The sequence below is a fragment of the Staurois parvus genome, unplaced genomic scaffold, assembly GCF_062004578.1.
Source record: "Staurois parvus isolate SC_StPar_1 unplaced genomic scaffold, SC_StPar_1.0 ptg000129l, whole genome shotgun sequence".
NCBI lineage: Eukaryota > Metazoa > Chordata > Amphibia > Anura > Ranidae > Staurois > Staurois parvus.
Window position 1 is genome coordinate 5,303,595 of NW_028317925.1, and position 12,188 is coordinate 5,315,782.

Consider the following 12,188-nt stretch of genomic DNA (forward strand, 5'->3'; position numbering starts at 1 on the left):
CAAAGCAGGAAAAGAGGGAAGCAGGGAAACCCCATTAACTATCCATTTGCAGAACATCTAGACCTAAACTCTCAATACACAAAGAGCTACAACAGTAGGAAGTTGTTTCACATCCGAGCCAAGATAAGGTCCTGGAGGTTTATTATTTTTGCCGTTTGATAGCATCAGCCTGGAGAACAACGGGCAGAGAGGGAACAGCAGATCTCCATCCCTTGGGGATGACAGGAGGAAAGACAGACAGATAACCAAGTGCCGACAACTTGAGTCAGAGCTCCCAGAGGAAGTGTTGGTTTTAGTAGATGAAATGTATATGCAGGAGTATGTAGCAAGGCATGCAGAGGTGGCATTGTTATGTTCAGTGGGAAGAAGGAAGGTGTGAGAGTCTCTGCATTCCTAGCAGATGTAGGAAATTATGGAATCATTTTTTTGTTATTGATGTATTTTGGTCAGCTTTGACATGCCATGTTTTTCCACTTGTTTGCTCCAAATCTGCCTGGCCTGTACATCAAAGGACATATTTTTCTGCCAAGTAAATATTCCTTTTTTATGTCTCCACTTTGAAAGAATATCCGGAGTAAGTTAGACATTCAGGTGAAAAAGTGTATAGTTCTGAAACTGCTGGGGAGGCAAAAAGCTCAAGAGAAAAACTAGTAACAATGCTACTTTTTAATAATTTTGCCAACCAGATTACCTTGTTTTGTTCAGTTGATATCCTCAGGGCACATCTCTGGGGTTTCCTCCCCTCTCCATTGGCAGGTTACCCTGATTCTCATTGCAGTTTGCAAATAAACAGACCTCTTTAATAATTGACTTAATCCAGTTTAAATACTTTACCTCCTTAATTACACATCACCAGATTGCCAGTGCTTTCTTTACAAACAATATCTATCTATGGAACATGTTACAGGCTTAAATGTTTCTTTTTACCATCTTTGCCCCTTTATTATACAGAAAGTATTATACCTATTTAGTATCTGTTATGGCTTTGTATGTATGTGTATGCTAGTCTTGGGAAAATTAAATGTATCAACATATTTTAACTAATTTAACATAAAGGATAGTGAGCGCTCTTGTAAATATCAGCAGCTAGAACACTTCAGGCAACCACAATGCCTCCAAAATATCAATATAATCTTAAAACAACAGAGTGCAGCACTAAGAGAAATACGTAGGGCAAAGTAAAAGAGTCAATAAAGTGATAATGAAGTATCCACAGTGATTCACTGGAGAAATGCGAACTTCCACGGCCTTCACTCTGTCAAATAACAGAAATGCGCACTCACCGGAAACGCATGGGTTATGTGCATGTGTGATCAAGCATCACAGGCAATGGATACATCAGAGGTCAAGCAGCAGGCATCTCCCTCACGGTGGGTCATCACAGACTCTTTAATCAGGTCCAGGGGTCCCCTTAATGTCAGCCAGGTGCTCCATACAAAAACCTCCTCTCAGGGTGGCAAAGTGCTTTCTCTGTGGGGATGATAGCTCCACACAGGAGCCCCAGAATACAGATGCCAGAGATAGTGTAGTACTTCCAAAAAGGTATTTTTATTCATAAAAACAGCAGGGCAGTGTGCATACTATATATCATGTGAGAACATAAACAAGCAGCAGTACTGACCCCAGTAGTGATGGCCGCCGGGCCTCCTCGTGGCTCCGGCGGTGGAATGACATCACGCTCTGCACAGCTCCTCCTTAGGCCTTTCGTGCTACAGGCACATCATCAGAGGGGAGGCTGTACAGCTTTTACTTTGCACTACGTATTTCTCTTAGCGCTGCACTCTGTTGTTTTAAGAACATATTTTAACTATTTTTATATATGACAATATGACCACCAAGCATTCTTTAATTCAAGCATGTTTATAGAAAAGGCATGTCTCCGTGCTCAGAGTTTTCTTTTTTGTGTGCACACAGCATACACTAATGGGGCTGTTGATAACAATAATCTGTTGGTAGAGATCTGTCAAATGGGTGTCTGCTGGGGTCTGTCTGCTGGGGTCTGACATCCGCACAGTAGGTCAATGATTATGTAAAATCTGTGGGGCAAATAAATTGAGCACATTCTCAAGTTTCATTAACCTGTGTTGGACAGTGTATGGGTCAGAGCTACTATTCTTCTGCTGTACCACAAACTCTAATTATTCACAGAACCACCATGCCAGACACTTTCAGGCAGAGCAAAAATAAGATTTTGCTGAAGCTGGAAGTGCCTAGGATGTTGGTTCCATGATTCATAGATAAATGATTACCCATAATACCAGAGGAATCTGTAACTTTTTTGGTGTACTCTAACTGAGGTAGAGAGAATGCCTGCATGCATTTCTTCTTTGTTTCACCATTTGGGCAGTGACCTAGAACAAACATACATGTGCATGTTGTCAGGACCCCTGATATGCACATATGCGTTCCAGATAAGTGACTCACTCAGGTGAAGGAAAGATCAGAAGGAAAGCCATGGAATATGCGCCTTAAAAAAAAGTTACCTATGGTAGCTTCCATATTTCCCTCTTGGCAAGTTTTTTATTAGGTAAATTGACTACACGATTTAACTGCATGCACATAAAGACCACTTTTAAACGTTTTTGTGACTTTCAGAGAACCTGATGTGTAGTTTTGCAAATTATGATTTTAGTTATTAAGATCAGTCCCTGGCTTGCTTTTACTACTGATCAGAAAAGGGTGAACATTTCTTACGGAACAGAAGTCAGGATGTAAATAATTAAGCACCAGAGCCAGTTCATCCACACCCTAAGCAGGAGCCTAGGGCCAGGGGACTCAGCTAGAAGCTTCATGCTCCCGCAGTAAACCAGGGGGACAGGGAAATTGGTCAAAGCTATGCACTTGCCTGTCACTTCACAAAGGAAGATGTACGTGTAGGCAATTTGGTGTCTGATGGGGACTTGTCAGTACAGACGATGCAAATAGACGGCTTCTCTGAGTTTATTCTCATCAATGTCAGTTGAAGGGGTAGGGGGAGGTGGGCCCAAAGCAACTTCCTCACCTATGGCCCTGTTCTGCTTTAATCCATCCCTTTTAAGCATTCTAGGTTTCCGAGTACTCTGAAAACTATCTAAAGGTACCCTTTGTGTGTCAATGTTAGTGTTTGTCATGCTGTCAGTTTATTTAATGTGCATGGAGTACTCCTCAAGGCCCCATGTACACAAGTGAATTCAGCAGTTTCCTCTCTGACTCATTCTTTTTAAAAGGCAGAGAAAACCAGAGTTGAAGACAAAGATAGCTGATAAATTATGGGCCTGTGTGGAAGTTGAGCAGCCTTTGTGCATGCAGTAGTGTATCTCTGACATATATTATGCACATATAGGTGTACATAATACATGATAACTTTACTTTTAAATGACTGATCAGATTTTTTCCAGTTAAGTATGGGCAGTACCAAAAAAGTATTGCCTAATATGGAGCTTATAGATTTTAACTGTAACTTGGAGCAGTAGTTCAGCAAATGTAAAAATATACTTCTTTTTAAATATAAAAAAATTACATATTTCTAGAGTTTTATTGAGTTTTTAAGCAATACCAAGAAAAGGATTGAACACAAAGGCAGAAAAACCATATTGGGGGCGATTTACTAAAACTGGAGCACTGTTGAATCTAGTGCAGCTGTGCATGGTAGCCAATCAGCTTTTAACTTCAGCTCATTCAATTTAACTTTGGCAGTAAAACCTGAAAGCTGATTGGTTTCAATGCAGAGGTGCACCACATTTTGCATTCTTCAGTGTTAGTATATTACCTTCACTGATCGTTGTATAGACAATCTTAAATCAAAGGATGAAAGCATATATTCATATTGGTCTCAAAGACTCTACAAGTATACAAAATATAGCAGTTTGTAGTGAGATAATCAACAAAAAGCAATGGGGTTGATTTACTAAAAATGGAGAATGCAAAATCTGGTGCAGTTCTGCATAGAAACCAAATAACTTTTCAGGTCATTTTGTCAAAACTAAATTGAACAAGCTGAAGTTTGAAGCCGATTAGCTACCATGCACAGTTGCACTAGATTTTACACTCTCCAGTTTTAGTAAATTAACCCATATGAGTGGTAAAGCTTTTTTATCTGCATTTTGTGAGCCATTTATCACATTTCAATCTATTCTTTCATTCATCTAAAATAAAATGTTCCCTGTTTTAGGTCGTGCTCCTGAAACAAAGTTTCTAAATTTGGAGAAAGTTGGAGTGAATATCAAGCCTGACACAGGAAAGATAATTGTTGATGCTTTGGAAGCCACGTCTGTTCCAAACATATTTGCAATTGGAGACATTTCAGAGGTAAACAACTCATTCCCAGGCCTGGTCATGTCATCATCCATGTAGCTGGATTTCTGTTTTTTACTAGGTTTTGTTTGACTTGCATGTACATCATAATGTCTCCAATGTCTTTCACATATCTCAGTGCATATTGAACTGGTTCCTGAAAAGTGTGACATAATATAGAAGGAACAACCTTTATTTTTTTTGGCCATGTGTAATATGTGCCATGGTAATTACTGTCCTAAAGTCATTGCTGGTAAAGTCTTCACTGGTATAAATACTTTTTTAGATTTCACGTGATTAGTATCTACCCCAAGCTGACCTTAAAATAACCACTATAAATCATAATCATTGTTTAGTTTGCTGTTGTGCTGCTATCATGCAACCAAATTTTCAAATACATTTAGGGTCTTTGCCGTTAAGGCTCGGATCATATCTATGTGGGTGGCTGCGTGTGCGGGAATCACATCAATACCCACAACCACCCACAGTAAAGAACGCTCTGCTGTGAGAAAATGCGTGGGGCTGCCATTCATTCTGCATGACACCTCCACGCATGTAAAAATGCAGCTTGCTTGGAGGTGCTGGAACCACAGGGAAATTGCATGGTCACAATAACCATGCGATTTCCCTGCGGGCCGCATTTTGAAAAAGGGGAAACACAGGCATAGCAGCCCATTCAAATGAATGGGGTGCCATGCCCGAGCACACGCAGCCTGCAAAAGCGGTTATATGTGAACAAAGTCTTAGAGCACAAATGGGAATAATTTAACTGAATTAGGTAATTGTCTTGTGTGATATTTTCAGCTTATTAGGCTGTCAGCTTAATTATGCTTATACATTCAATTTTATTTTTTTTAATGCCGTATGATGGTGCTCCATACATATTTGACTCTGCTGTCAAAAAGATAACATTTTGCTTTCTGCCATTGACCATGTTGTAGTGAATAGTTCGAAAAGTTTCTAAGTAACCAACGTTCTAACTCCCTCAGGATCTAATACATATTCCCTCAGGATGCAGTACAGTCAATAGCAGAGCAAATCAGCGCCAGGCGACACAATGATCACTCAGACATGTTGTCAGAGTGTGAACAACCCAAAAGAGATGGTCAGACAACAAAGATGTGGCTTTTCTATTGTCTTTTCAAGGCAGCAGTATCTAGTAGGATGTTTGCTTTACTATTAACTTTGGACAGAAACCCCAATGTTTTATCTGTTGCTTCAATCTCCATGTTGCCTGAATGCCAGGATGCCATGTGTGTTTCCGTTTGCCTTAATGGATGCCAGTACTGTCCATCTAGATGAAAAATAGGAAGAATTCAGTGCCCCTTTAGAATGATTCTGCACTGCATTTTGTAGATAGCAGGACAATCTGGGTAGTGTGTTTTTATATGTATTGTGTTGCTGCCATGTACCCTTGCAGATAACATTATTTGCAAATCAAATCTGACAGACCTACTATTTATTTTGCAAGAAGAGTTGTGAAGATTTCCTATATTCTTGCATTAGGGTCGCCCAGAGCTGACACCTACAGCAATCACAGCTGGAAAACTTTTGGCTCGACGATTATTTAATCATTCTACAGAACTGATGGATTATGACAGCGTAAGTTGATTTACTTTTTCTATATGTATTTTGAAAATAATTGCTGTATGTGTGTTTGCATCCTGGTAAAAAAATAGACTACTGCATGCATCTGTGACACCCTTTGAATTTTACTATAAATCTCTATCCTATAAATACTATTACCCATGTCATGTTCTATTTTCAGATGAAAAACTTAACCCCCTTCTCTATGGCTTGTTTTTGCAGGTTCCCACTACAGTGTTCACCCCACTAGAATATGGTTGTGTTGGGCTGTCTGAGGAGGAGGCCTTAGCATCATATGGGGAGGATGCTATTGAGGTATCATTTTAACATTTTTAGTATTGTAACAAGGCAGGCTAGGTAATATTTTTAATAGGCTCATAGAGCTTCGCTAAACCCAAGAACAAAAAAAATTTAATACAGCCTGCCAGTCTTTAGATGGCATGGCTAAGAAACATCAGTACCATATTTTACATAAAGTATGTGCATTGCTATATCTTCATGATGCCATCCACAGCAGCTCATGGCACGTATGGCTCTACACATTTCGCCAACTAACAACACTGCTTCCTCAGGAGCACATTACAAGCCTAGAAGCACAGTACACAAGGATCTACAGTAATATAAGTATAAATTTATAGACAGAATTCTATACAAACAACATAATAACAACTGGTATGTATGATCATCAGGCTGTATCCAGTATGGTTTAGAGCAGGGGTGGGCAACTGTGGCCCTCCAGCTGTTGGTGAACTACAAGTCCCATCATGCCTCTGCCTTTGGGAGTCATGCTTGTAACTGTCAGTTTTGCAGTGCCTCATGGGACTTGTAGTTCTACAACAGCTGGAGGTCCACAGTTGCCCACCCCTGGTTTAAAGTATTGTGTTAAGCTATTTACAAGCACTGACTTGATGTTAATGATGATCATACTTGACCATTGTTGATATGTTGTTTGGATATAATTCTATTTCTGTATACTCTTGTATTTATTGTAGATCCTTGTATAGTATGCTTATGAGCTTGTACCATACTCCTGAGAGAGCAGTGTTGTTGGGTGCAAAACGTGTAGAGCCATACCTGCCATGAGCTACTGTTTATAGCAGCATGGAGATATAGCAATGTATATGTATCAAATTTGGTACTGATGTTTGTTTTCCAGCCCTATCAGGGCATAAATGTACAGGTGTATGATGTATATAAACTACAGGACCAATATCATTGGCTCTATTCAATTTTAATGTGATGTAATAATAAACTTTGTCTTTTTTAAAACAAATTGTGTTGTTGCTATGAGATTTTCATGTGTAGTCTGACTTTTGTTTTGGTTTTGGCTGTGATGGGGAATGGTTAAGGCCCCTATTGGGTTTTTTGTCTGAGTGCTGTCAGGGAGATTTTCCTTCTCTCTCTGTCTCTGAAACACGTGTAGGTAAGATAAAATTTGTCTAAAGTGAGAAAATATCCTTTTAGACAGTTGTCACTAGAACAGGTTTACTCCTTAGGAAGATTCAACTTTATCTCACATTTATGACACAATTCGCAAGGACATTGCCGCAACTCACACGCCCTCTCAACCCGTCCCCTCTCACACAGCTACCCCCTCATCCCCCCTCCCCCTCGACATTACCCGCAGGGACTTCGTCACTGCTCAAACTCCCTCCAACCCCGTTCCCCCTCACTCAGCTACCCCCTCATCACCCCTCTCCCACGGCCCCACCACTGCTCTGACCTCCACTCCCACCCCACCCTACATTCCTCATACTGAAGCTCCCCCAACACTCCACACCTTTGACCTTACTACCATCGAGGAAGTCTCCAAGATCCTCTCTGATGCCCGCCTCACCACCTGCCCCCTCGACCCTATCCCCTCACAATTCCTACGACCTCCCTCCCCCTCCATCCTACGCTCCCTCACCCACATCTTTAATCTCTCCCTCTCCTCCGGCACTTTCCCCTCCCCACTGAAGCATGCACACATCACCCCCATACTTAAAAAGCCCTCCCTGGACCCCAATGACCCGAACAACCTCAGACCCATCTCCCTGCTCCCACTTACATCTAAACTCCTCGAGCGCTTCGTCTACACCCGCCTATGCTCTCACCTCAACAACAACCACCTCCTCGATCCCCTACAGTCTGGCTTCTGCCCCCTACACTCCACCGAAACCGCCTTACTCAAACTCTCCAACGACCTTCTAACCGCCAAAGCTAATGGCCACTATTCAGTGCTCCTACTCCTTGACCTCTCTGCGGCCTTCGACACAGTTGACCACCCCCTCCTCCTCAAAATACTACACTCCCTCGGCCTCAGAGATTCTGCTCTCTCCTGGCTCTCATCCTACCTGTCACAATGCTCTTTCAGCGTTACCTATAATGCTACCACCTCCCCCTCACTCCCCCTCTCTGTTGGGGTCCCTCAAGGCTCTGTCCTTGGGCCCCTTCTCTTCTCCATCTACACCTCCTCCCTTGGCCAACTCATACACTCTCACGGCTTCAACTACCACCTCTATGCCGACGACACACAAATCTATCTCTCAACCCCCCACCTCACCCCCTCGGTCTCTGCCCAAATCACACACTTACTGAGCGACATATCAGATTGGATGTCGCTCCACTTCCTTAAACTGAATCTCTCCAAAACCGAGCTCCTTGTCTTCCCCCCAGCCCGAACCCCACCCCCCATTGACTTCTACATCACATCCAACAACGCCAATATCAAACCCGCTCTGCAGGCCAGAGTACTTGGTGTCATTCTGGACTCCAACCTATCCTTCCAGCCCCAAGTCCAATCTTTAACAAACTCGTGCAGACTCCACCTCCGCAACATCGCCAAAATCCGCACGTTCCTAACCCCAGAAACCACTAAACAGCTCATCCACTCCCTCATCATATCACGACTCGACTACTGCAACTCCCTCCTCACTGGCCTGCCTCGCCGCTGGCTATCCCCGCTTCAGTCGATCCTGAATACGGCTGCCAAACTCATTCACCTTTCCAACCGCTCCATTTCCGCCACCCCCCTCTGCCAATCCCTCCACTGGCTTCCGATTGCGCAACGGATCAAATTTAAAATCCTAACACTGACGTACAAAGCTGTCCACCATACTGCCCCGAACTACATCACTGACCTAATATCCAAGTACCGCCCAGCACGAACACTCCGCTCCTCACAAGACCTCCTTCTCTCTAGTTCCCTGGTCTCCTCCTCCCATGCCTGCCTCCAGGACTTCTCCAGGGTGTCACCCATCCTCTGGAACTCCCTTCCCCAACCCATCAGATTATCACCTACTCTCCTCTCCTTTAGGCGTACCCTGAAAACCCATCTCTTCAGGGAAGCCTACCTCACCCCCTGCTAACTTGCTGACCTCCTCCACTCTTCCTACCACTCCATCCCCCACAGCTATCTCCTCCTGTACCACTATCCCGTCCCTTCTAGATTGTAAGCTCGAAAGAGCAGGGCCCTCGATCCCCTCATGTTTTGCATTGTATTGGTATTGTTCTGTCACATGTTCTGTCCCCCTTTGTAATGTACAGCGCTGAGTGAACTATTGGCGCTTTATAAATACTGTATAATAATAATAATAATCTCCTGTTTCTGTGAGATGTTCAAACACTTTGAATTTCTCATTACTTTCTGTATCAGAGATTGTAGTCAGTAGGAACAGTAGTGATGGTGACTCTCCCCAGCAGAGTTATAGAGCACAATGACAATGAGACAGGGGTTTTCACCCTCACCCTCTTTTCAAAAACATGCACTTTATGTAGGCACATATTTGGAGTTATTATGGTATTTACCTTAAAGTGATTGTTTTTTTTAGTTATACTTACCTGCTCTGTGTCATGTTATTGCACAGAAAGGTTGCCTTCCTCCTTTTCAGGCATCGCTGCTGCTGCTGTCAGCTCCTCCCTCTCTTCAGGTACCTCCTGTAGCAAACCGTTTTACTGACGGTAGCAGGAGGCTATGGCTCCATTGCTATCAGTTTCTCCTGTGAAAACCGGAAGTGAGGGGAGCAGTAGCTGGATCCACAGGTAGTGCTGGAGCAGTGGCATGGAGCCAGGTAATTGTATAGGGACAGAGGAAGGTAGAAGGTAGGACAGATTGTGGGGTGTTTTTTTTACCCTAATGCAGAGAATGCATTAAGGTAAAAAAAACATTTGGACTTTAGGACTACGTTAACTTAATTTGTTTTAAATTATTTGTTTATAACTTTTTCAAAAGAACAAGGTAATAGGTACTTCACCATAAACATAAGGCATCAGATATACAATCAAAAAGCCATATGCATGTAACTGCCTCACAAAAATGGTAAAATTTGCCATTACCCAGGGGTCGTAGTAGAGAGGCTCGTAGGTGGTGTGGCCTCACCTCCCCGTCATTTTCTTAAGATAAAGGTCGAGAACAGATGGCCATGAGAATGGCTGCCAGGTAAATGGAAGAAGCAAAATGGGAGTGAGGGATAGGAAAGGGGTGAAAGGGAACAGGGGTAGAGAGGGAGGGGGAGGCCTTCCCGGCATGTCATACCTCAGTGCTAAATAGCAAACAACGACAGTGGGGTCTATAGGTTTTGATTTTCTTCAGCCAGTAACTGTTCATACTCCCAAGAGCATGTGAACATCGTCCAATGGATCATGTGCTTCTGAACTTTTATTCCTTCTCTTTCAAAGTACCAGTAGTATTTTCCATACGATGAACCTCAGTAACCTTGGAGAACCACAGCGCAGTTGTTGGAAAACATTCCTACCTCCATAGGGTAGGGATACATGCTTTACCTGCGTTCAGAAGATGGACCATCTTTGTCTTCTTATATCTGTGTCTGGAGATGTTTGATAAGTGTAGCAAGCAACGCTCTGGTTCATCCCCCAGCTCACAATCTGTAAGTCTTTTGGGTTATGGTCCTTACCTCTATGTTTACAGCACATCCAGCAGACATAGAGAAATGTTCCCGTTTCCTCTCCACAATGCCAGCAAATGTTAGATGTACAAGGGAATATATTCTGTTCCCTCAGGATTTTATGCCAACTGGTTAGAATTTTGTATCCAAATTCCTGATGTTTGTTCGCTATAGAAGAATATTGAGCAAAATAGAGTATATCTTTTCTATGAGTATCAGTAAACTTAGCCCCAAGCTCTCATTCTGATTTAAACAGGAATGGGGGAACAAAGGAATCAGACTGGTGGATCAGAAGCTAGTAAGCAGATACATTCAAAGGGTGATGCCGAAGGAAAGGAAACTCCCCATTTGAAAACTGAGGAAAGATAATGTAATTGTTGAAGACGCCATGCATCCAAAGAGGGGAGGTCAAACGTGTTGTAGGCGGGTTTTGGCCCACAATCGCATATGAAGTCGAGAAGTTCTCGATTAAAAAAAATTTGCCTAAAGCGCCTGTAAGAGAGGGCTCTGGTGTGCCTAATACAGGATACGGTGGGGAGCTGTCAAAAGTAAGATCAGACTGTTCGTGGCCTACTTTAATGGTCTGTAAAGTCAGGCCTATGGTGGGGTGGTTCTTAGGATAAGGGACTAGATGCAATCGAACTCAGGGCAGGCACCAAAGGGGGATATCAGAGCTGGATTGTTCCAATGATATCCATTGTTTGGTCTCATAGTCCCTACAGCAGGCTAGTACTCTGGACAGATGCACAGCTTGATAATATTTCAGGGGATCAGGGAATGCCACGCCATCTCTCATTTTGGGCATGGAGGGGTAAATATGGGACAATCAGGGATGGGATCAAGCCCAAATGATATACCATCCTTGGCACCAGGTTCATTTTCAGTGAGCACTATTAAGATCCTCTTTAATAGCACTCAATAGCAGCAGAAAATTAGATGCATAAAGGTTGTCTATGGTCCGGGTATTTTTGTCTGAGGTAACAGACATACATTAGGAATAAGGTATAGTGAACAACCGTTGCATAGAAGCACCAATGTGTAAATGTGTACCCTACCTAGGATATCCCAGGGTCGGTCAGCGGCAGGAGAGCACTGCCCTTGGATTCTATGTACTCTATCTAGTGCCAAGTTTGCGTTAGGTTCCCTGTCCAGAACTCTGTTCAGGATAGCTCACAGGTTGGAGGTGGCATCTGGCATCCCCCTCAGCTTCGCATGTTTTTTGCAACTATTTTCTTGGTGAAGGTTGAGGGAGAGCAGCTGTTGATCAGGCATGGCAAATTTGGCCTCCAACTGGGCTGAATGGGATTGAATGAAAACTGACCAGACTCCAGTACATCTACATGTGTGATAAGCTGATGCATGGCATCCTTCAGCTCTTTAAATGTCTCCTTGATCACTTGTTGCATCACAGTGGCAAAGGATTGTAGAACGTCCTTAGTAGTA

General features: G+C 42.9%; 1 protein-coding gene across 1 annotated transcript in view; it reads left to right on the top strand.

The window, feature by feature from the left end:
* The window catches only part of TXNRD2 (thioredoxin reductase 2), a 186,223-nt gene that overhangs the window by 124,185 nt on the left and 49,850 nt on the right, over positions 1-12,188 (top strand). The window contains 3 exon segments of the mRNA XM_089672476.1: positions 4,151-4,287; positions 5,779-5,874; positions 6,082-6,174. Of these exon segments, the coding sequence (XP_089528602.1) occupies positions 4,151-4,287; positions 5,779-5,874; positions 6,082-6,174 (326 nt within the window).